This window comes from Mchenga conophoros, linkage group LG15 (assembly GCF_057382185.1).
Source record: "Mchenga conophoros isolate Kocher_MC1m ecotype Shallow Benthic linkage group LG15, M_conophoros_male_GT1.1, whole genome shotgun sequence".
NCBI lineage: Eukaryota > Metazoa > Chordata > Actinopteri > Cichliformes > Cichlidae > Mchenga > Mchenga conophoros.
The window spans coordinates 28,232,387-28,258,360 of NC_140540.1; the positions used below are offsets into that span (position 1 = coordinate 28,232,387).

At 42.0% G+C, this 25,974-nt stretch overlaps 1 protein-coding gene across 5 annotated transcripts in view; it reads left to right on the forward strand.

Annotated features, from left to right (window-relative positions):
* Positions 1 to 25,974, forward strand: part of ubr7 (ubiquitin protein ligase E3 component n-recognin 7) — a 34,966-nt gene that overhangs the window by 2,790 nt on the left and 6,202 nt on the right. For 3 of the 5 annotated variants that reach the window (XM_085246112.1, XM_085246116.1, XM_085246113.1), the window contains 9 exons: positions 1,062 to 1,184; positions 9,570 to 9,703; positions 9,820 to 9,880; positions 10,036 to 10,131; positions 17,371 to 17,424; positions 19,519 to 19,624; positions 19,738 to 19,808; positions 19,882 to 20,046; positions 20,226 to 20,391. In XM_085246112.1, coding sequence (XP_085102238.1) covers positions 1,068 to 1,184; positions 9,570 to 9,703; positions 9,820 to 9,880; positions 10,036 to 10,131; positions 17,371 to 17,424; positions 19,519 to 19,624; positions 19,738 to 19,808; positions 19,882 to 20,046; positions 20,226 to 20,391 — 970 coding nt within the window. In that variant the 5' untranslated portion in view covers positions 1,062 to 1,067. Of the gene's footprint in view, positions 1 to 1,003; positions 1,185 to 9,569; positions 9,704 to 9,819; positions 9,881 to 10,035; positions 10,132 to 17,370; positions 17,425 to 19,518; positions 19,625 to 19,737; positions 19,809 to 19,881; positions 20,047 to 20,225; positions 20,392 to 25,974 lie in introns of all 5 variants that reach the window. The other 2 variants (XM_085246114.1, XM_085246115.1) reach the window with 2 other exon arrangements.

Below are 25,974 nucleotides of genomic sequence, written 5' to 3' on the forward strand. Positions count from 1 at the left end.
ACTGTATATCACAACCAACTCTTACATGTTCGTTTGCAGAGGGAAGACACAGGCAGACTATGCTAACGACATGTGATGTTACAACACTGGTGAAATGTTAGTGTGTCATATATTTGTTCACCACATTTTTCTTATGGGCCAAAGTATTGATATCAGGATGGTGATTCTTATGACTATGTGTATGTCATTTGGCATTTTGTACAAATGTAGGCTGATAATAAATACATGATATCATTTCATTAATTTCAAAGGTTTATTTGCATGACGCACAAACAGACACAATTGAAAGGTACAAATGTGCATGACACGAATTCAAACGTGCTGCAGATGTGTGTCACCAGTTGATCTGGCTGTAGGCTGTGGCACTTGGCCAGAGGTGGCGCTGGTTGACTCGACTCCATGTTAGTGCACAAAGTAAACTGCACGCTGTAGTTATGAAGCAAAAACGCTGAATTCGGAGAAATAAACCGTGCCAGGAGAACGATAATGACGACAAGAGTCTCCCGATCGTTTACTCTTGCTGTCCTGTGAACAACATCGGCGTGGTGTTACTTGTTTGCTGTTTTCGCGATCGCGTCGCGCTGCGCCGCGCGTGAGGATATCACCAGGTAAACTCGCCACATTTTTAAACATTTTGTTGTTCAACAGCATCAAGACTGACGGAGTGTGTTTGAGATAACCTCACAAGTGTCACAGGTGACACATTTGGCGTTTTTTTTGCTGGTTTGTCGGTAGCAGCTCCTGAAACGCAAGACTGCCACACATCTGTTCGACCAACGCCAGTTGATCTAAACGCCAGTAGATCTGGAACACCGTACGCTTCGTAGTACGCGCACTTCGCTGACTACGTACAGAGGCAGCAATATAACATAGCTAACATTAACAGTGCAGTGAATCCTGCTTGTGCCGTGACATTCAGGACTGCAAACCAAGCAGCATTCACTGACTTTCAGCTAGTTGTGTTTGTGGATATATTACTGACTGTATATTGATCTGTGTCTAGCCAGTAATTCTTACTGCTCTGCCCCTCACCATGGTGACCTATTTGTGTACCTGAGCAGAGGAGGATGTGTGAGGAACAGACGGTGTCTCTGGTTGATGTTCTGGAGGAAGATGAGGAGCTAGAGGAAGAAGCTTCAGCTGTGCTGGCAGGAAGTGACTCTGACCACTGCTCCTATCCTCAGGTGAGTAAAACGTCTGGCAAAACATCCCCACAGACTGATAAACCTATCTCCACTAAGGTTGGGCATATGTAAAAATTTTCCAGCCGACAATCTTCAGTCCAATAGGTGATATATTTGCGGAGACTTTTTGCTGGGTGGTGCAATATAATCATTCACAGTAGGGCTGCCACAAATGATTATTTTGATAATCAACTAGTCACTGCATTACAGTATACAATATTATTGTCACTGCTACATTTCCGTAACGTATACCAGAAATTATTTCCACTACTAATTAATTACCGTTGGGCTCAAAGGTCCTATTAATAAACTGTTAACAAATGTGTATTTATGAAGACGATTTGTGAGACTGGTAAACTTATGATATGTACGATGGTCTTTCGTTCTACACGGTGCATTTCAAGGTCCTGTACCCATCCTTCGGTAAACTGTACCTGGGCTTGTTGCAGTGACCTGAAGTTACTAAAAACTTCATGAGTGTATGCACTCACTCCAAGAACTGTATAATTATAAATCTGAGCATGGTGAAAGTTGGGCAGCACGCTAACGTCTTTTGTCCACTCTGTGTGCTCATAAGGGTCTAACCCTTTCACTCCTTTGATTTTTTTCCTCGTATCTTTTTTTGACTTTTCATCAAGTCTGTCTTTGTACGGACCGGCATTGTTCTCCTTCGTTTTGTACATACCTTTTTGGGGGCCAAAGAAAAAGCAAGAATGTATTGGAACCGGAGAATGAACGTTTCGCGGTGCTGCAAATGCTTGCATTTGATGCGGTACTTGGATTGTTTTGCCACGAGTTCCCGGCATGCAATGCGCGAAAGTCACGTGGTCTGTCAGCCTCTATAAGTGCTACCTCCGAAGGATGTGGCCCCTGAATTTGGACACAAATACCGGAATTTGGACATACGATACCGAAGACTGCTGCTTCTTCTTCTTCTTTGGCGTTTAATGGCAGCTGGCATCCTTGTAGATGGACTGCTGCCATCTTCTGTCCGTTATTACACTCTTAAATCCTACTACTTATTCCTGCGTCTTTCAGGATATTGCCAAGCTTCAAACGACGCCTCGACTATTAAATAACCTGTAAACATGGTTATAGTTTCTCCTTGTTTCCCTCCCCATCACTGTTTTTTTTTTTTTGTTTGTTTGTTTTTTTATGTAAATAAAGTGTTTGGGGCTTTTTTCTGAACATAGGCTACTTGCCTTTCTTTCTTTCTGTTATGAGTTTCAGTAAATGAATTGTTGCATTTTGGCGCAGCTGGAAGAGGGTGCTGTTAAAAACAGCTATTATTTTTCAGTTAACTGCTTCTCTTAGCTTCAACCAATATTATTAGCAAACTTACTGTGGGAGGACTCGACTTAAGCGGTCAAAGAAGTGCAGGAGATGATGCTGTCCAGTGTAGCAAGTGATTTATTCACCATTTTGTGACCCAAACAATATTTACAAAGAAACAAATAAGAAACTCAACTCTATAATTAACTCAGTTCAAATAAACATAACTGAACTTAAATCAATGGAAATTAAGGTCAAACTGCACACAGCTACACTGACCTGAACCTTTCTTTTGAAACACCTGAGTTCTTCTGCTTAAATACTCCACATAACCAAACAATTTGTCCTCTGGACTATTCCATTCAGTAGGTAGATAAGATCAACATGATTATATTCAAACCTCTACTACTCCTCTTTACTGGCAACATGAACTCAGTGGTGTAATCAATACATATTACAACAATAAATCTATTTCTTCATAAACCCTCTAAAATCAACTTTATTAAATTATAAGAGTTCTTCCCCGTCTGCACTTGGTCTCTTCCTGTGACCTCAGATGAACCCAGAAGGTATAAAGGAGGAATTAAAACTACATTTCCTCCTTTTGTTTCTGGAAGACAGGTAGGTAAGGTAAGTTCTAAACAATACAAATTAACAGTTGAAATAAAGAACATGTTAACTTAACAAACTTGTAGGAATTGATTTAAACCAAGATGTTATATTATATAATCTGTAAAAGTGCAAAACATAAACAAACCCGGGATAGTAGATGTTTGCCTATTGCAGACTATATATGAAATATGGTTAAATCAAAACAATAATGTTGACTAAGAATATAGACAAATGGTCTTCTCACCCACTTTGTCACACTTACTCTTGGGCAAATAAATAAATAAATCTCTCTTGTAAAAATGATCGATGATAGGGTCAGTCTATCATCTACTGCTGATTATGGGTTTGAGGGTAAAGGTTTGATGCATTCTCAATCATCCAGGTAAGTAAATCTCCAAAAGTTGATTCTGTTCATCTGGACGTAGCGTCCAGATGAACAGAATCAACTTTTGAAGAGGGTAAAGGTTAAATAGAATTCAAACATAGCCTGTGTACAGATCTGATTTGAAGTCAGCAGGTACAGTGTAGGTGTTCTGTTTTAGGATCAGATATAAATTAATTAATGAACAATGAAACTGTTCGAAAATTGTTTGCTGCTAACAGAGAAAATTAAAATAAAAAATAGAGTTCCATCTATTATTTATTATCTATTTACTGATGCTCATTAGAAAAACACAAAGACGTTACATAATACGTCCGGAGGCAGCCGACAGGTATCAACAGGCCAAGCGGAATGCGGCTCGGGCAGTGGCTGAAGCAAAAACTCGGGTGTGGGAGGAGTTCGGAGAGGCCATGGAAAAAGACTTTCGGACTGCCTCGAAGAGATTCTGGCAAACCGTCAGACGTCTCAGGAGGGGAAAGCGTTGCTCTACCTGCACTGTGTATAGTGCTGGCGGAGCGCTGCTGACGTCGACTGAGAAAATTGTCAGGCGGTGGAAGGAATACTTTGAGGACCTCCTTAATCCCACTGACACGTCTTCCGAGGAGGAAGCAGAGTCTGGGGATGAGGGGAATGACCCGCCAATTTCCGGGGGCGAGGTCACTGAGGCAGTTAAACAACTCCTTGGTGGCAGAGCCCCTGGTGTTGATGAGGTCCGCCCCGAGTTCCTGAAGGCTCTGGATGTTGTAGGGCTGTCCTGGTTGACACGCCTCTGCAATGTTGCGTGGAGATCAGGGGCAGTACCCCTGGACTGGCAGACCGGGGTGGTGGTCCCCATCTTTAAGAAAGGGGACCGGCGGGTGTGTTCCAACTACAGGGGGATCATACTCCTCAGCCTCCCTGGGAAAGTCTATGCCAGGGTGCTGGAAAGGAGAGTTCGTCCGTTAGTCGAACCTCGGATACAGGAGGAACAATGCGGTTTTCGTCCTGGTCGCGGAACACTGGACCAGCTCTTTATCCTCTCCAGGATACTTGAGGGTGCATGGGAGTTTGCCCAACCAGTCTACATGTGTTTTGTGGACTTGGAGAAGGCATTCAACCGTGTCCCTCGGGGTGTCCTGTGGGAGGTGTTGCGGGAATATGGGGTGTCTGGCCCATTGCTACGGGCCATTCGATCCCTATACAACCGTTGCAAGAGCTTGGTTCGCATTGCCGGCAATAAGTCGGACTCGTTCCCGGTGGGTGATGGGCTTCGCCAGGGCTGCCCTTTGTCTCCGGTTCTGTTCATAATTTTTATGGACAGGATTTCTAGGCGCAGCCAAGTGGCGGAGGGCTTTCGCTTTGGTGGCCTCAGAATCTCATCTCTGATTTTTGCAGATGATGTGGTTCTGTTGGCCTCATCGGGTGAAGGCCTCCAGCTCGCACTGGAATGGTTCGCAGCCGAGTGTGAAGCAGCGGGAATGAGGATCAGCACCTCCAAATCTGAGGCCATGGTTCTCAGCCGGAAAAGGGTGGAGTGCCCACTCTGGGTCGGGGATGAGTTCCTGCCACAAGTGGAGGAGTTCAAGTATCTCGGGGTCTTGTTCGCGAGTGATGGGAGAAGGGAGCCGGAGATCGACAGACGGATTGGGGCTGCAGCTGCAGTAATGCGGACGCTGCACCGGTCCGTCGTGGTGAAGAGGGAGCTGAGTGTAAAAGCGAAGCTCTCAATTTACCGGTCGGTCTACGTCCCTACCCTCATCTAGGGCCACGAGCTGTGGGTAGTGACCGAAAGAACGAGATCGCGGATACAAGCGGCAGAAATGAGCTTCCTCCGAAGGGTGGCTGGCCTCTCCCTTACGGTGTGTTCACACCGAACGCGATGGACGCGAATAAAACGCCCCAAACGCCCCTAATTTGACGCGTGTACATTCGCGTCTCAACGCGTGTCCAAGAAAAATCCATCGCGCGTCAAAATATCATATTTTGACGCGCGTGAACCGGAAATGTGGGAGGAATGTGGGAGGGAGTTGTGCCAGACCGGTATTTTTGCAAGATGGCAGCTATCGAGCTAGCGCTTGAAGAGAGAGTCTCCCTTCTCTATGTACTGTGGAGAGCAGAGTAGCGGCGTAAAGGACATCCTCGCCGTACCTGGGTCCATCAGGTCCTCCAGAGGCATGAGCAGTTTGGTGAGTTTCACCACTTGCTCCAGGAGCTGCGCCTGGATGACGGCCGATTCCAGCGCTATCACCGTCATTCACTCGGCCAGTTTGAGGACCTGCTTTCCCTCGTCGGTCCCAGCATCGCCCGCCTAGACACCAACTACAGGCGCTCAATCCCACCTGCAGAGCGCCTGTCCGTCTGCCTGAGGTTAGTAAAACTATTTAATACGGTAGTCCTTTATTGATATCTGTGCTAATATGCTAATCCATCCAGTTATACACTGCTAACATGGATGTGCTATGCTAACAGTGAATGCTGTCGGTGTTTACTGAAAGCAAACTGTGGTAGAGAGACGACTCTTTATAATATTTCTAGTGATACTCAGAAGGTCTCATCAAGTCCCGATTTAATTCGATTTATGCTGTTATCAGTGTTTGCATGATAGCATGGCTGTGGTGTCACATCAATGTATGCGCTCGGTGTTTGCTGATATCAAACTGTAGCATTAGGACCACTGAGTTAACCTTTGTAGTGATACTCACTCCTTTTTATTTAGACCTGGTTTAATTCTGGGATAGTTGAATATTTGTATATAATCCCTGCAGCTGTCAGACTCTATAGCAGGGGTCACAGCCTTTATTAAAACAGAGTTAGATAAAACTGTGAACAGTTTGGTTCATCTCTAGTTACGTGGTTCTATCTTGATAAGCTGTCTTATCACAGATTAATTTTTCAAAAATATTAATGATTTAAGCAAGGAAAGGGCTAAATGTCAACACACAACTCTTTATTTCTATTAATGTCTTACTTAATTCCTACCTGATTGACATGTTTAGGAATTATGAGTGATTGGCTCACTGTAGTGGCAAAAGTTGCTACCAATCAAATTATGATATGTTAAAGTTAAAACAAAACACAACTGTTTTAGATATTATCTAATATACATTTTGTAATTATCCTTATAATTACAAAAGGTTTTATGTAAGATTCATGTTTTGTGATTTAAATCTGACATCACAAAAGTATTTTGGAATTTGAATAATGTATTTTGTAACTGCAGTACACATAATACTGATTTTGAACAATTTTGTCCAGGTTCCTTGTCACCGGGGACTCCTTCAGGACCATCGCGTTCAGTTTCAGAGTCGGTGTGTCCACGGTGAGCCAGATCACCCCCCAGGCAGCGACGTCCATCTGGGACTGTCTAGTGGACGACTTCATGGCTGTGCCTTCACCTGGAGACTGGCGGTCCATCACAGAGGGATTCCAGGAGCGCTGGAACTTTCCTCTGTGCTGTGCAGCTCTGGATGGGAAGCACATCCAGACAAAGGCACCCCATATATCATATAGGAGACACACACATTGATATACACTAAATATTTATTTCATTTCTTTTTTGTGGTGCCCAAATTTATGCACCTGCTTGATTTTGTTTAAACAATTATTGCACACTTTCTGTAAATCCAGTAAACTTCTTTTCACTTCTCAAATATCACTGTGTGTGTCTCCTGTATGATATTTAACTGACATTTTTTATTGTAACAACCAACGATTTATACAGGAAAATAATGTCTATTAACAAGGTTGCCCAAACTTCTGCATCCCACTGTATCAGTATATTTTGTCATTAGTATAATATGAAATAAATTCTACATGTGTCAAGTCGTGTGCCAACATTTGCTGTGTAGTAGAACTGAGACATTAGTCATTATAAACATTTATTTGAAATAATATTAAAAGTCTCAAACAGAAAAACATTAAACATAAATATATAAAATATAAGAATTTACAGAGAGACAGGAATAAAAAGGACCAGCTGCTCTCCAGAGCAGGAACAAGGCTGAGGAGGAAATGCTCCATTGGAGACTGGTGTGGACTCTTCAGGGACTCCAGGATGGCCAGCTCCACCGCCGATGGACCGTCCTGGGACCCGTCCCTCATCTGCCTCGGAGCCGTCCTCCTCTGTGGGCCTGTAAAACAGCACAAAACACAAAGAAATGAGAAGGCTGCTACTAGATTTTAATTTCAACATTGAAAAAAAAAAAAAAACAATAACAGGATATAATCAGATTGGTTGTAGATATTTAGTAAAGGTGATCACAAGGGAATCCCACCGACTAAAAAGGTATCAGTGCTTGCTGTACATATCTGTGGGTGCAGCAGCAGGAGCTCAGGGACTGGGGATGCTCTGCTGCAGAATCAGTTGGTTCTATCAATACAGTATTAAATGTTAACAGGTTCGATATAATAATCGTAGAGTAGACAGTGGTCCCTCATTTATTGCAGGGGTTCTCAGAATAACTAGCCCCTGGTCACAGTTCTCACAATTGATTCTCAAAGTGCAAACCTTTGTAGATTGCAAAACGTAAAAGTATTATTATGCCGCGGTTTGTCTTCATCTGCCCGCCACTTTCGTGCGCCTTTTTCCCTCACGGTGCAGGTGTCTATTTCCGAATGAGGCTCATAGTTATGGGTGTTTTTGTGCTGTTTTTTCTATTAGGACGCGATGGTTATCAAAACCAAACGTGATAAATTTGGCAAGCGCAGGAGACACGACACGGAGCAGATTTGTCAATCAGGCTGCAGAATGCAATGCTGTACTGTGCAATAAAAAATCAGCGAAAAAGCAAAGCAGTGACGGATGAACAGCGGGACCACTGTGTGCTGTTTATTAATAAACAATAAAATATATTCCTAAATGACAACATGCATAAAAGCAGAACGGTATTTGTACGTCAGTGGGAAAATAGCGGTGGCTTGCTAGCTTTTGTGCGGCTTCCCCGGGTCAGTGAAAACTTTCAAAAGAGAAATGAATGAACTTACCAGGTTGCCCGATCTCTTCACATATCTTCCTCCAAGCTCGGTCCTTTTTATTCCTGTCTCGGTACAGAAAGCAGCTGGTGTTGTACAGCTCCGAGTTGTTTGCTACCGCATTGATTAGCCTTCCCCTCCATTGAAGTATGAAAGGCTTTGGCTGGATCTGCCCCTTTGACCTAGGTAACAGCCACGTCACCAGGCTCCTGATTGGTTGTCGCGGCGCGATTTGACGCTGGAGTTCAGATTTTTCCAACTCGAGCGGTAGACGCGAAACGCGCGTATGCACAAAATGCAACACAAAAACTCACGCGCGTGGTTTTATTCGCGAGTCAAACGCGCCAGACACGCTGCACTGACGCGCGTTTCACGCGTTTTGGCGTTTTCGCGACGCAAATCTGCTTCCGAATTTTCGCGGGACCCGCAATCGCGCGTCATCGCGCCTTTCCATTGACTTTACATGTAAACCTGACGCTCTATTCGCGTCCATCGCGTTCGGTGTGAACACACCGTTAGAGATAGGGTGAGAAGTTCGGCCATCCGGGAGGGGCTCAGAGTAGAGCAGCTGCTGCTCCACATCGAAAGGAGCCAGCTGAGGTGGTTCGGGCATCTGACAAGGATGCCCCCTGGGCGCCTCCTGGGTGAGGTGTTCCAGGCATGTCCCACCGGGAGGAGGCCCCGGGGCAGACCCAGGACACGCTGGAGAGATTATATCTCTCGGCTGGCCTGGGAACGCCTTGGTATTCCCCCGGATAAGCTGGAGGAGGTGGCTGGGGAGAGGGAGGTCTGGGCCTCTTTGCTTAGGCTGCTGCCCCCGCGACCCGGCCCCGGACAAAGCGGATGAAGATGGATGGATGGACGTTACATAATATATAAAAAGCTTAGGAATCTTCTAGCAATAGTGATGCTATTTTCCAGAGATCCAATCGGTCAGTAAGTGGTGATGTCATAGCTGTTAATCTCTAATCTGTAAATTAGCATCTGTAAATACGTAAATTTAAAAAAAAAGAAAAAAGTAAAAGTTGGTTCAACTTAAGAATAAGTGAACCATCTTTATAGTACAGAAGATTCAGGGTTATCTCTGAAGTTACCTGGACTGGAATAAATCCTTCCTTGTAGTGCAGACCTCAGGTGACCATGTGACCAGACATCTCTCTCTCTCTCAGGGCTATGTGAAGCGGCAGGCTCTGTATGCCTGTAACACCTGCACGCCAAAGGGCAGCGAGGCGGCCGGCATCTGTTTGGCGTGCTCCTACAAATGTCACGAAGGTCATGACCTCTTTGAACTGTACACTAAGAGGTGATCAATGCTTTTATTGATAAGTTAGTGACTGACCAGAAACTACTGGTCAGTTTCTGCAGTTATCAGTTCACACGGTGAGGTGGTCAATACAACTGTCTCTTATTCTGGTGCAGGAACTTCCGCTGTGACTGTGGAAACGGGAAGTTCTCGGAGCTGCAGTGTAAACTCCATCCGGTGAGTCCTCGTTGACCTGAGTCACTAGCAGGAGGTACCTCAGAGCACAGACATTTGTGTTTACCTGACAGATCACCATGATAACTGATGCTGATCACTTGGTTGGGAGCGTGTCTGATTCTGTGTGTGTGTGTGTGTGTGTGTGTGTGTTCCAGGACAAAGATGAGGTAAACAGTCTGAATAAATACAGTCAGAATTTCTTTGGAGTTTACTGCACCTGCGGCCGACCGTACCCGGACCCAGAGGATCAGGTAACCTCTCTCACCTGAGAAATCAGACCACTACTGACCCTTATACACAGATCTATAACCCAGTATGAGCACGTTTCAGTGACCTAAGGCTTTTGCACACCAAACGCAAATCCATGTGAATATTTTGCTTGTTGAAAATATTGTTTGGACTCGTACTTTTTTTTTTTTACCCTCTTTTTTTTATGTAAATAAATGGTTCTGACCAATCAGACTATTTGGAAACCACTGCTATTATAGCTGGATCAAACTAGAAGTGTTGCTGTCTGCTCCTGAAATTCAGATAAACCATGCTTCATGTCCACTTCATTTCTTTCATAGTCCATTCTTTTAAAGGGAAAACTTTTCCAAAAAACGCAACACCTTAAGTGTGTACATGTGTCACATGAGAAATTCAAATCCAAAAAATTATTTTTGTCATTTTTTTTTTTCTCAGCGCAGTCGGTTTTAAAGGCCTTTAGAAATTTAGAAATAAAGACGGTTAATGACATAAAGAAGAAGGAAGTGCCTCGGTGGAGAATGAGAGAATAATGTCTGGTGATAAACTTCACCCTGATGATGTCCTTCACAAAACCTTAACCCATCCTCAGACAGTAAAACAAATCAGTACTTTACTGATCTGGGCCTGTTCCAGGAAGCAGGTTCGGCAAACTCTGAGTTTAAAAATACATTCTGAGTTTCATTTTCAGAACTTGATCAGAGTCCATTAACAACTGGCTATGCCGACTCTTGAGTTACGCATGTGTGTGAGTAGAAACAGCCATCATCAATGAATCCCTCAAATGATTCACTATGGTAAAGGATAAATAGAGAGCAGAGCTGCTATTTCAGTCCAGCAGACAAAGGAATTTGAACATGTGTCAGTGCTGACTCATATTTATTTATAAAAACGGGATGGGGAAAAAAGGGTCATTTTAATCAGTTTGGGCAACTCTCATCATATCAGTGGAACAAAGTTGGTTATAAAATATATAATTTTATTATAATGTTCTTGTTCATTAATTTGACCTTAACAACTTGAGGTTTTATTAGATGAGCGTGAATCCTAACTTTACATCTGGTTTTAAATCAAATAATTAAACTGTAATGTGACAGATCACTGATGTACCTGTGAGATTAGTTACCCATGACAATAGACTACAGAGTGGATCTGCCCTCAAGTCTGTTTATGCCCATTTCATTATTTCAGTAATTCCAACAATAATAGTAATGCTAATAAAGAGTTACATTATTTCTGCCATTATTAGATAAAAATGCTTTAAAAATTCTTCAAACGCAAATGAAACTGACTAAAGAGAGGTTCAGGTGCTCCTGGGCTAATCAGATTTTTCAGTCGGCATTCTGGAGAATGTCAACTGAAAAATCTGATTAGCCCAAGTGGCTATATTGATCCGAAGAACAGTCCCATTTAGACATGAGTCCACGGTTAGTGATCAGAATGGTCGATTTGTTCTGGTGATGGGCCATATTCATGCAACCCATGTTACTTTATTGAATTTATATGGTCCTAATTTTGATAGCCCAGCTTTCTTTCAACAAATATTTTATTTATTACCTAGTCTCGCTGATACTCATGTAATTTTAGGAGGCAATTTTAATTGTGTACTTGATAAACACTTGGATAGATCTACTCAAACCTCCCAGTTGTTTAACGCTTCGACTGTTCTGAATAATATGTTGAGTTCTACTAACCTAGTTGATGTTTGGAGACTGTGTAATCCTACTGGTAGAGATTACTCTTATTTTTCACAAGTGCACAAATCGTACTCCAGAATAGATTTTTTTTTTTTTTGCTTGATTCTAAATTGATGTCTAACGTTGTATGCTCAACTTATCACAACATCTTGATCTCCAACCTCTTTAGTCCTGGACTTCTGTGGTACGAAACAACAGGGTAACTGGCGTTTTTACCCGTCAGTCCTGTCTGAGACATCCTTTTGCCAATTTATGACAACTAAAATATCAGAATTCTTGGAAACTAATGATAAACAAGACGTTTCTGATTCGATTTTATGGGAATCCTTTAAAATGGTAATGCGAGGAGAAATTATTTCTTTTGAATCTTCATTAAAAAAAGAACGCCGGAAATGCCTGTTAGAAATAGAAACTGAATTAACACAGTTAGAACAGGACCACAAGGCCTCCTCTTGTCCCTCTTTGTTTCAAGACATCATTAAAAGGAAGTTTGAGTATAACACAATTTTATCTAGTCAAGTAACAGATCAGCTATTTAGGATCAGACAGAAGCATTTAGAGTTTGGAGATAAGCCCCATAAGCTTCTTTCTCGGCAGCTGAGAGGCCTACAGGCCAGTAGGGCTATACACAAAATTAAGTCAAGATCAGGCGAAATTTTAATCAGCCCTAAAGCTATTAATGAGCAATATAGAGAATATTATGAAGATTATGTCGAAATCTTGGGGCAATATTTCTGATTGGTTAGGGAAGCTGGATCTCCCGAAAATGAATGACGCTGCTCGAGAGGCTTTAAACCCAGATATTACTATTGAAGAAGTTTCGAAAGCTATTAAGTCATTCCCCCATGGAAAGTCCCCAGGCCCAGATAGGTTTGGCATTGAATTGTATAAGAAATACTCTGAAAAGGTGGCCCCGCTTTTATTGAGAATGTTTAAGCATTCTTTCCATACTCAAGCATTTCCCCGTACGCTATATAAAGCTAATATTTCGTTGTTATTGAAAGAAGGAAAGGATGAAACAGAATGTTCCTCTTATTGACCTATTGCTTTGTTGAATTTGGATATGAAAATTTTCACTAAAATTTCGTCACTCAAAATAAGCGTCACACTCGCGGAAGCTGGTGTACCCGCCGAAACGCCGTGCATTTACTGAGACTTTCAGCCCCAGATAGGCCAATTATGGATTTTTGGATCCACATTATGTCAGCAGCTCCACCACGAACCATGTTAAAAGCAAACACCGCTCACGCCTCACAGATGACGGCTTACAGTCCTGCGTAAAGCTGAAAGTGACTTCACTGTGCGCAGAGGTTCAGGAGCAGAAGTTCCATTGTAAACATATCACGGCAGACCCGACGATGTTTCCATGAACATGCTTTTCAGCATCTCTTTATTGACCACTTTTCACACACGGTTGCTGTACACATACAGCCGGCTGTAGCTTTTCAGCTCACAGCCCGACAACACAACAGCAAAGAGAGCACAGACTTTAAGGCGGCGAGGCGTGATTGCGGGTGCCGCTCAGGTGCGTCCGACTCGCATGGGAGTCGGGTTTTGGTAATCGATTAAAATCGATTCTGGCTTGGATAACGTGATATCGATTCATTAAAATCCTGAATCGATTTTTAAATATAAATTTATTTTGCCCGAAATGCCAGAATCTCAGGTGAAACCTCACAAAATTTCGACAACCACCAAACAGCTAAAACAGTGGGGGCGGGCCCCACACTTTGGGAAGGTCTGGGTTATACAATTAATTGGCAGAAGAGTGAGTTTGTGGCCTTAACTGCAAACTTGGATGTTGATTTTTTTTTTTTTTTTAAATTTTGCCTTTTAAAATTACAGACAGATTGAAATACTTGGGTGTTATTTTGCCTAAGGATCCTAAATTGATCTTTAAGTTGAATTATCTTGAACAAGTTGAAAAATTGAAACGGGACATTGAGAAATGGAGGGCTCTTCCTATTTCCATGGTAGGTCGCATTAATGTAATCAAAATGGTTTCCCTTCTTAAATTTCTATATTTATTTTTAAACTTACCTGTTTTTTTGAATAAGCAATTTTTTAAAGTGATCGACTCAGTAGTATTACCATTTGTTTGGAGCTTTAAAACTGACAGGATATCAAAAGTTTATCTATGTAAGTCTAAACTTAAGGGTGGATTTGGTCTGCCACTGTTTCAGTTTTATTATTGGGCTGCAAATGCTAGAACTCTTGCTAGACAGGAAGGGTACAAAAAGGTCATGTCTGCCGATACCCCCCCTGGGTGGTCATAGAGAGTGGTGGGGTTGAGAATGGTTTCCTCCCTGCACTTCTTTTTTCGTCCTCTAATCCGTGAACCAAGGTCAATAATTTTATAGTTTCGAACTGCGTTAAAATCTTTAGTCGGATCAAAAAAGGTTGTGCTCTACCAGACACTTCGACCCATACTCCAATATATTGTATATATTTCCACCCTCATGTTTAGATGCCTCTTTTGAGGTCTGGACACAGAAAGCTATTGTTACTCTCAAAGACGTATATATTGACAGGCAGTTTTTGTCGTTGCAGCGTAATCTTTTGCCTTATTTGTGTGTTTTTTGCCCTTGCTGTTGTGCTGTTTGTTGTTGGTTTTTTTTGTTTTTGTTTTTTTGTGTGTGTGTCTTTTGTGTCTTTTTTTCCCCTCTTATATCAAAAAATCTCAATAAACATACTTAAAAAAAAACAAAAAAAAAACCTCTTCAAATTACAATTGCTGTGTAAGCAATTGTAATTTGAAGAGTTTTTTTTTTTTTTGTGGAACATTAAAGCCGAACATTGATCTCATATCAGTCTTTACTGATAGATGACACATTTTCATCTTAAAGGCAAACATATTAGAAATCTTTTAACTTTTACGTATTTTGGATATTTCAGGGTAGTTTTCAGCAACCTATTTTTATTCCCTGGCTTTTAACTCTGTGGGTAACTGACATTTTTATTTTATTTTTATTTTTTATTTTTTTTATTTTTTATTTATTTATTTATTTTTTAATTGTTTTTTTAAACTTTATTGCTATGTCTGATTTTATTACTATGTGCATATTAGTATTGTACAGCACTTTGGTCTACCAGGTGTGTTTTTAAAGTGCTATATAAATAAATAAATGATGATGATGATGATGAATATGGCTCATAAATGCAAAATAGGATGAATCCAGGTGGGATGAGCTGGGAAATGACCGGAGCCAGTCTGGGACTGAATCTAAAATGTGATCCGGTTGATGTGTGCCTGGGTTGACCCGCTCAGCCTGATTTAAAAGACAACACATCCTCACTAATGCTGTCTGATATTAAATGACTGAACCACAATCAGTGAACACATTTCAACGTAAAGCGTAATCAGATTACAATCAGACTCTCTGCAGTCTACATTTTAAATGTTACTTAAAACACATTTGGTTCAGTTTCAGTCTTAAAATCATTTCAGCCTCAACATGAATATTTGAGTGAAGTTATCTGCAAGATCCAAATGTGACACATTTTTTCCATCAGTATGATTGATTATAATAAGACAAACAATTGGTCATTGATCAGTGTGTAACATACTAGGGCTGGGTATCGTCACTGATTTCTAGAATCGATTCAATTCCGATTCACAAGGTCCCGAATCGATTCGGTCCACGATTCGATTTAATTCGATTCGAATCTGGGAAATTTTGACAGTCAGAAATATTATAATTCAGATCAGTACATTTACATATTTTTGTATCTATTAAAAGGAAGCTGACACACGCAAGACTTTATCAAAGGTGTGAGCATCACAGCAGAGGCCTTTGTGTCAAAGTAGCTGAAGATAAAACACAGAAAAACATGAAGGTGATTTTCCTGGCCTGGGATTTTATAAAAATAATCTGCAGTACATCACAAACGAAAGAAAACCATTAATCAACACATGAACATTACCTCTGAAGTTACAGCGGTTTTATTAGAGACACGGCTAAGCGTTTTGCATTTTGCTTAATTTTAAAAAGTTTAAATTTGTTCAATATTGAACGGCAGAAATTAGGTTTACTTTTCGGAAGTAAGTAAAAGGGGGAAAAAAAACGTCTGCCGACAGCGCTGTAAACAACGGTAGACTTGTGCGTAACAAGCAAGCGAATAATGCAGAAGAGAGAGAGAGAGAGAGAGCTGTGCATGAAGTGTGATTTTTATCCTGAAAAGTCAGCAGAAGTCAGAGGGAATTCATGACGATGTTTATGTGAAGCGTAGTTTGGATCTTCTTTTGCTGCTGGTTCGGTCAATATTGTTTGGAGAGAGATAAAACTAAGAGCCATATGATCAGCGCAAAAAGGGCATAAACACACAGCGCGGACCCGCGGATCAGAATCAGCGAGCTGTCGGCTTTCAGCCCCGACCATCAGGTGAGAAAGGCGACATCTCACTGATTCTGATCCGCGGGTCCACGCTGTGTGTTTACGTCTTTGTGCAGAAGCCGTGTACCTGCTCTCATTTTACTGTCTTAGCTGTTTGGTGGTTGTTGAAATTTTGTGATCTTTCACCTGGGATTCTGGCATTTCGGGCAAAATAAATTAATATTAAAAAAATCGATTCAGGATTTTAATGAATCAATTTTACGTTATCCAAGCCAGAATCGATTTTAATAAAAACCCACCCCTATAACATACCATAAATATTTACATAGCAAAGGAACTGGGATTCTGACAGCATCACTATCCACAAAGTCAAGTTGGAGGCTATAGATCAGCAGTCCCCAACCTTTTTTGTGCTGCCACGGACCGGTTTATTCCCGACAATGTTTTCATGGACCGGCCTTTAAGGTGTCGCGGATAAATACAACAAAATAAAACTAGTACCGGTACTGAAAAAAAGGAGGTTTATTCATAACACACGTGAAAAGACCCAGGAAAACCGAGTAAACGATAAAAACGATAACAAAATAACGCTGAAAACCAATTAAAAACCCTGAAAACTATACATTTCACACCTGGGCCTCAACTCTCGCGGCCCGGTACCAAACGACTCACGGACCGGTACCGGTCCGAGGCCCGGGGGTTGGGGACCGCTGCTATAGATTTTATTCTGAGCTGATAATAAATCTGTTAATGTTCATCTTTAGTACACAAATGTGGTTACAGATTTTGCAAGAACATGAACGAAAAACGTGAAGTTAACGTAAGTTAATTTCTTTTTGCACTTTGACAGCTTTTACTATCTGTAAGGAAATGACTCAGTGTCAGTCAGCTGGTTTAGGTGCAGCAAGAAGGGAGGAGTTGGAACTCAGAGTTTGTTGAAGAAAACCTGCTAGCGAGTGGGTTTAGTTCACTGTTATCACGGTAACTGACTCAGAGTTAACGTCGATGCTTTGTCTGGAACAAAAAAATCAGAGTTTCTCTTATCTTGGGATTAACAAACTCAGATATGTTAGCTAAACCTGCTTCTCGGAATAGTTCCCTGCGCTGGCAGGTATTCTTGTAAACAACTAAACTACTCCTGTTAATGTCTCACCTGATGGTTTTAGCTCCTCCTGTGCTGGTTTCGCTTTACTTAAGCTGTTTGTGTCTGCAGGTGGAGGATGAGATGATTCAGTGTGTGGTGTGTGAGGACTGGCTGCACGGCCGGGTGAGTCATCAGTTTACCTGTTCCTGCACTTGTCTGGTGTGCCTCTCCTGACTCTTCTCCAAAAGTTGATTCTGTTCATCTGGTTTCAGTCATTATGCAAATGTATTTGTAGCACTTACGTGGAGTTACATAAAGTACCAATGGATAATTACCAAAGTAATGAGTAATTTGGGCTAGTGTCAGAAGACTGAGAACGACTCTTAGAGCTCTGGTACACGAATGACAGAGAAACCAGACAAACACAGTTGTGTGGCTTTTAAAAATACTTTAGTGATGTTAAGCCTTGTAAAATAAATTTGTAAACAACACAGTATCACAACAGGTTTTAACAGAATGTCAAGTATAAAAATTTTTCCCCGAAGTAGCAAAAATCTACAATCCTACAATCCTACAATCTACAATCCTCTACTTGTTACAGTAGAGGATTGTAGTCCATCAATGTGAAAATGAGTGTGCGTGTATATGTATATCGTCTCCTAGGATCTTGGGTTGGCTCGCCATCCAGTGAACACTGGAACACTCTGGGTTCTGGAATCGCTGACCTGGTCTTTGGATTCGTCCCATATAAAAACCTGACCTATAAACAATGGCCAAATATATGTCACGTGCCCTTTAAGGATAACTTTCACAAATTAAACTAAAGTAGTGTCACAGTGCAGTAACAACTATTCAGATCAGCTATCATCAATTCAATCATCATCAGTTCAGTCACGTTGTACAACATTAAAATATCAAAGTTCAAAGTTCAAAGTATCAATATCCAAAATTTCACAGTATCAAGGTTCAATTATTTGTAACCTGCAGTAACATTAAAGATTATCTACAAGGTTTTAAACATTCAGGAATTATAGTCACCATATAATTCACTTTCATTGTAAACATTAATTACATCCATCAAAAAAACTCACTGTACATATATATCCAATCACAAATAAATAAGTATATTACCCCTTTTAAGAAATGGAATAATATGCAAATGCTTATCAGAAATTGAACAAAGTGCAAATAATCACTTTCAATAACACGTAAACACAAGGGCTCAGTCCACAAATAGGAGTACTAAAATAGACGTGCTTAATCCCGCTTGTACCATAGGCCTACTAGTACAGGTGGAAATACACTAAAAATTACCTCCAAGTGTTCAATACTGAGTATTGTAAAACAACCGATTGACATCAAAATTTAAACAGGAAGTAGGATAAAGTCTGCTTACAATTATCTCTCATAAAGTTATTTTTAGCTGCTTTAACCATTTACAGCTTTTCACATGTTAATGACTTAGTTAATGATCTAACTAGCATAACAACAGTGCGTTTCAGAGACATGCAACAACTGTACCCACACTCCGCACATCACGTGTCTGATTAGCCACATTTAGCTTACCGCCGTCGAGTGGATGCTCAGCGTTTATGTGAAGCCACAGCTCAGTAAACCTTCCGGTTTCGCTCTGCCCTTGACGACAACAAGTGCAAATACATAATTTGTGAAAAATATCAGTTTAGATGGTATTTTTTTTTAACTCGTTAGAGGTTAATTTCTCCAGCTTACCGATAACAAAAGTTTTAGTCCGTCTGCTCTGTTCGGCTGTAGAAGCAAGAGACTGAAAACTTGGGAGCTGGTACTAAGGAGGGATAAGAGCTGCCTAGAGCTTCACCGATTGGGTGACATGCGAGGAGTGGAGTAAAACAATAGGCTCTCATCAGAGCTCATCAATCCTCTGAAAAAACTTAACCCTTGTTTGACCAGAGCATATCATATATAATCTGCGTCCCTTCTACGTTTAAATAAATATTTTGATCTCATTTCACTTTCATTAACAGGGACAGTAAGAACAGAACAATGAACATTAAATGTTTTAATTTTTCTTCTCTTTTTGTTTGAGATGATTTTAGGAACTGGGTTACATATTGTTTATAAGATTGGGGAAAACTGCAGTCAACTGAGACTGAAGAAGTCACTTGGATGAGTGACAAAACGTTTCTCCCACAAAACGCTACGTCCAGATGAACAGAATTTACTTTTGGAGATTTACTTTCCTGGATGATTGAGAATGCATCAAGATCTCCTGACTCTTGTACCTGTATATTGTTGCAGCACCTGGGCTGTGTGGTTCCAGACTGCGTGGAGCTTCAGGAGATGATCTGCGAGTCCTGTATGAAAACACACTCGTTTCTCTGGACCTACGCTTCGCACCTAGCAGGTAAAGCGTCCTGTTATCTTACAGTACTAACCTGGCACAAACATACTGTCATACACATGTTGTGCACTTCCTGTGTGTCTATGTTTGTGTGTGTGATGCACTTCCTGTTTTAGTACCGGGTGGAGCAGCGGAGGTGAAGGAGGAAACGGCAAAAGAGCCCACCATTCCCATCAAAGAAGAAGAGGTGAGGGGGTCACAGCAGTTTGCATCACACTCACTGATCAGGGTTGATTAATCAATAATCCAAAATCTGGCAGGTTGATGATGCCATTGAGCCTAGCTGCAAGCGGAGCCATGAGGAAGTTGAGCCGAGGTGCAGACTGAAGGAGCTGCAGGTAATTGGTCAGAAAAGAGTCCAATCAGGAGCTGTGTTCTGGCCTTCACCGTGGCGTTCCAAACTCTGCTCCTGCAGAATTTGCCAGGTACTGTGTCTGTGTTTAGTGTGTCTGAGCATGCTCTGATTGATATATAATGAGATTTTACTGAAGAGATTTATTTATTAATTTCCCCCAGGGATCAATAAAGTATTCTGATTCTGATTATTTATTTATTTTATTTTATTTTTTTTTTACTCGCCTGGCGGACCGACCTGTGTGCTTAGCTGCGCCTGCTTGAAGCTGGTCTGTCCTTCCTGTTGGACGAGTCAGACACAGTCCTCGCCTACGAAAACAAAGGAAAGAACAGTGAGCAGAGACGACAGGAAGACGACCCTCTGATGTCAGCGCTCGACAACCTGAACCACGTGCAGCAGCTCGAGATCATCCATGGTACTGATACTACTACTACTACTACTTATGATTGTAATATTACACACGCGAAGTTGTAATAATTTGGTAAAAAAAAAGAAGTGTGAGAAACTGAGTCCAGTCATTCAGGACCAATAAGTTTGAGTGATGATTTGCTGTGTGACTTTCTTATTCTCTCACATCACTGAGGAGAAAGTTTGGTCCACACTTGTTTACAGTATTACTTCAGTTCATTTAGTTTTGCAGCATTCATTTATGCACAGCTCTCTAAATGTCCCACCACAGTCTCAGTCAGGCAGCACCTTGATACATTTCTTTTTCGGTCGTTCTGTTTGAGCTTTGCTGCTGTGCTTGGCGGGACAATTGTGCCGGTGTCTGTGGCTCGCCATCTGCCCCTGTCAGCTCTACTTGTGGGTTTTCTTTTCTTTCTTCTTCTTCTTCTTTTTTTTTTTTTTTTTTTGCCTGTCCTGTTCGGCACTGTAGCAATCGCAATTAATGCCTGAAGGCCAAGAAAAATGCCCAATGGATATACTGTATTTTTTCCAAGTAGATCATTATTGGTCCACTTTATTCATCTTTGTTATTGTTTTTTATTTATTTATTTTTTGTTTAACTTTTAAGTCATTGTTGGGTCTGTGTTTCCACAAGCCCCGCTAATTCTAGAGACTTATTCATCATGAAGAAAACAAGACAGTCTTGTTGTTCGATTATTTGCGCAAGGGAGGCCTCGTTTGTGTCCACCACGCGAATGACCCCGACTCTGACCTCCTCCTGCTGCCTTTTTATTGAGAGACAGTTCACACAAAACACGTCATAGGAAAGCAACGCCCACTTGGTTCTAAGACAAGGCATTGTTTGTATATGTGTGAACTTCTGTATCTAGGTAAGTGTGTGTGTGTGTGTGTGTGTGTGTGTGTGTGTGTGTGTGTGTGTGTGTGTGTGAGAGAGACCTCCTGCTGACCAAAGGGTCATAAACGCAGAAAGCTTACATCAAAAAGAAGCAGATCTTCCAGATAGGATGTATCTGCAATAAAACATTACAGCCCCCCACCCAGAACCTTGAGAATCTGGGGGGAAGGACAGTGGAATCCTTTTCATCAGAGTTGGCAAGCATAGAAATGACAACATTTAACAATTCACTCTAATAGTTATTACAAATGGAACAGACTTGACTGGAGGATAGGAAAGGGAAAGACGTAGACCAGAGAAGTTAATGAAAAACAGAGGGAAAGAGGGAGTGAGAAAAGATATTAAAAAGTCCACTGAATCACCTACTGGAAGAAAAAAAAAACAAGCAGAAGGAGAACAACACAGTAGGGAGACTACAGCAACAACCTAGATAAGTAAAAGTAAATAATAAATATTGAATGTTCTTGAGCAGGACACAAGCCTGACAACGCACGGTATGCTTTGAGACAGCAGCCAAGGAAGATATAGTGTGTATCTGTGCACGCCTGTGAGCACGAGCATGCTTGTATTCAAAAGGTTTCCCCATGTAACTATCTGATGAAGCAAGCACGGAGGAGATCCGGGCGCCAGAGCAGTCTGAGCCCCGGACCCAGAGGCCCGAGGCCCGAGGGCACCCAAATTTCCGGAAGGGGCCCGACCGATCAATGGGTGCCAGGCCTCTGCCAAGCAACCACCAGAAGTGAGTCAGTGCATACCTGAGTGCCCAGCCCCGAACATCGAGAAACACCAATGCACCGATGGTTGAGGGTATCTGAGATGTTCCCAGAGAGGTGAAGTCTAATGGTGTGTTCACACCGAACACGATAGACGCGAGCGAAAACGCCCCAAACGCCCCTAATTTGACACGTGCACATTCGCGTGTCCAAGAAAACTCCATCGTGCCTCAGAAATGCATATTTTGACGTGCGTGAACCGGAAATGTAGGAGGAATGTGGGAAGAAGTTGTGCCAGACCGGTATCTTTGCTAGATGGCAGCTGTCGAGCTAGTGTTTGAAGAGAGAGTCTCCCTTCTCTATTTACTGTGGAGAGCAGAGCAGCGGCGTTAAGGACGTCCTCGCCGTACCTGGGTTCATCAGTGCTTCCTGTACATCTGATGCTACAATTACATACCTGTGGGTGCAGCAGCAGGAGCTCAGGGACTGGGAGCCCGGAGAAGCAACAGGGGATGCTCTGCTGCAGAATCAGTTGGTTCTATCAAGACGGTATTAAATGTTAACAGGTTGAAAACAATAGTCATATTGTCAGAGAAAGTATATATAGTGGTCCCTCATTTATTGCAGCAGGGGTTCTCAGAATAACTAGCCCCCCCCAGGTCAGCGGCTTCCCCACTGACCTGGGGAAGCCGCACAAAAGCGGCTTCCCCAGGTCAGTGAAAACTTTCAAAAGAGAAATGAATGAACTTACCAGGTTGCCCGATCTCTTCACATATCTTCCTCCACTTTATACACTGTTTTCCCCACACACATGAACATTAGTCACAGTTCTCACAAGTTGATTCTCAAAGTGCAAACCTTTGTAGATTGCAAAACGTAAAAGTATTATTATGCCGTGTTTTGTCTTCATCTGCCCGCCACTTTCGTGCGCCTTTTTCCCTCGCGGTGCAGGTGTCTATTTCTGAATGAGGGTCATAGTTATGGGTGTTTTTGTGCTGTTTTTTCTATTGAACGTGATGGTTATCAAAACCAAACGTGATAAATTTGGCAAGCGCAGGAGACACAGCACAGAAGTGATTTGTCAATCAGGCTACATAATGCAATGCTTCACTCCAATAAAAAAAAATCAGCAAAAAAGCAAAGCAGTGACGGATGAACAGCGGGACCACTGTGTGCTGTTTATTAATAAACAATAAAATATATTCCTATATGACAAGATGCATAAAAGCAGAACGGTATTTGTACGTCAGTGGGAAAATAGCGGTGGCTTGCTAGCTTTTGTGCGGCTTCCCCAGGTCAGTGAAAACTTTCAAAAGAGAAATGAATGAACTTACCAGGTTGCCCGATCTCTTCACATATCTTCCTCCAAGCTCGGTCCTTTTTATTCCTGTCTCGGTACAGAAAGCAGCTGGTGTCGTACAGCTCCGGGTTGTTTGCTACGGCGTTGATTAGCCTTCCCTCCATTGAAGAATGAAGGGCTCTGACTGGATCTGCCCCTTTGACCTAGGTCACAGCCACGTCACCAGGCTCCTGATTGGTTGTCGTGGCGCGATTTGACGCTGGAGTTCAGATTTTTCCAACTCGAGCGGTAGACACGAAACGCGCGTATGCACAAAATGCAACACAAAAACTCATGCGCTTGGTTTTTTTCGCGAGTCAAACGCGCCAGACGCGCTACACTGACGCGCGTTTCACGCGTTTTGGCGGCGCAAATCTGCTTCTGAATTTTCACGGGACCTACAATCGCGTGTCATCGCGCTTTTCCATTGACTTTACATGTAAACTTGACGCTCTGTTCGCATCTATCGCGTTCGGTGTGAACACACCGTAAGACCCGACCTTCACCGAGAGGTGAAGTCTAAGACATAGACAAACAGGCACACACAGACACAAACATGCATTCCTGCCCTCATGCACACATATACCAATACTCAACACTCGCCCACCATTGAGACAAACAGAAATTAACTTTGTACACACACTCCCCAAACATACTCTATACCCTCAGTTCCAGGTGCCATCACACCCAGAGGGGCAATCTATCCCTAGACCCAGGAGATGTTGCCCTTTGCCCTGGGAAGGAGGCAAACAGACTGCTTAAAGTGTATATATTAGGGCTGTCAGTCGATGAAAATATTTAGTCGCGATTAATCGCGTACTTATCAATGGTTAACTCAAGATTCATCCCAAATTAATCACGGACTTTTAAAAAATTTGTTCTAAAGGAACTTAGAATACTTAGATGCTTTTCATGCTTCTAATACCCTTAACAGTATGGGAGTGAACAAATATACTTGCTTTATGCAAATATGTTTATTTTTATTGCAACAATTCAAAACAATCAAAAGTCCAAAATATTCTTTAGAAAAACCTCAAAGGTACTGAATGCTCAAAAATATGCTGAAAGGAAACTTAAGCATACACTCCCACACAATATAACTGTTTAATTTACCATTAGACAGTTAAGGCTCACAAAACATATTTCCATCTAAGTGTGGGAGACACAGTACACATTAAAAATACAATAAATAAAATGCATATGTAATAATACTTAATACTTACAGTGTCTTTGACTAAAACAGTTTGGCTGTACTTGTTGCTCTCCAGTTGCATTTAGCAGAAGCTGAACAATGCAAGCTTCTTCCTTTTTCAGTTTTCCTAACAAAACATGAACATGGAAACACCACAAAGGAGAAAGGGAAGAAAGAACTAAAAAAATACAGTGCATGGGTTGTCCCTATTACTTTTGTTTCTTTGCACTGAACCAGTTGCTCAAACAGACAAGCATTTTGACATTTTCAGATGACATGCCCAGAAAGTGTGACCCACCTGACCCCAACGCAGGAAACTACACCCACCCATAACCCCTCACATGGTATGGATGTGGCAGGTATTGCCAAGTACTTGCATGCAAGGTATGCCATCTCACTGTGTGCCCCTTCATGCTTGGGCCACCATTTCTGGGGACAGTCCTCTATGTCAACAGTTGGCTCTGCCCAGTATCACTCCACACATTTCTCAATGCAATCCTCTTCTTCATCAGATGAAGACTGAAGCAAGCACGAGAGCTGATCTTTTCTTAGATGGCTCAAATGTTACTGGTTGTTCAAGCTGCGCAGGCCTCTGCCTCTCCCTCAGCAATGCACTGATCAAGCGCCACACCTCAGCCCTGTCAGGTCTGCTCAGACACTTAAGATCCTTAAACCTAGGATCCACATGATGTTAGCTTTTTCCTTGCGCTTCTCCATTTCTGTTTTGAAGGTCACCCTTGAACTTAACCATGTAAGCTGGATCGTCCTCAGAGACCTCCATCACTCGCAACTGGTGACACAAAGCTGGCAACACCACTGAGCAGGAAACAAACTTCTCCCCTCCCTCCATAGAGAAATACACTTCATTAAGAATTTGTTACATTCACTCACATAAGGTTAAAATATTTTACACACACACACACACACACACACACACACACAAACATTCCTATGTCAAAAGTGGTAAGAGGAAATATTAATAAATTACCTGCAGTGTTCCAGCAGTCTCCAGCTTCTTCAGTTGTTGTTGATGGCATTGTGACATTGGTTGCATGTAGTGCCAGTGCATTTCTTCAGTGGTTCTCGATCTCTTAGAACACACTTGATCATTTCCAAGGTTCTGTTCCGTCTTGTTGATACGTCCTGTGTAAGTGACTCTTTCTTATGAAAATTTGCAATTTGCTGTTGTTCGATTCCCCACTGTCTAGCCACCGGCATAAAGTGCTTAGCGCACGTGTCAGCAAAGTGCCTCTCCTCCGTCTTCATAACAGTCACAGCATTCAACTGAAGTTCCCACTCTGGTGAAAAATAATGCGCTGTTACCCCTATGTTTACTTAGAGAAGTCCAATAGTCTCTGGTGAGTGCAACCGTGTTGGTCAGCCCCAAAGCCTCCACGACTTTGGCTTACACAACTTGTATGAAGATGAGAATCTTTGTCCATCTTACAGTG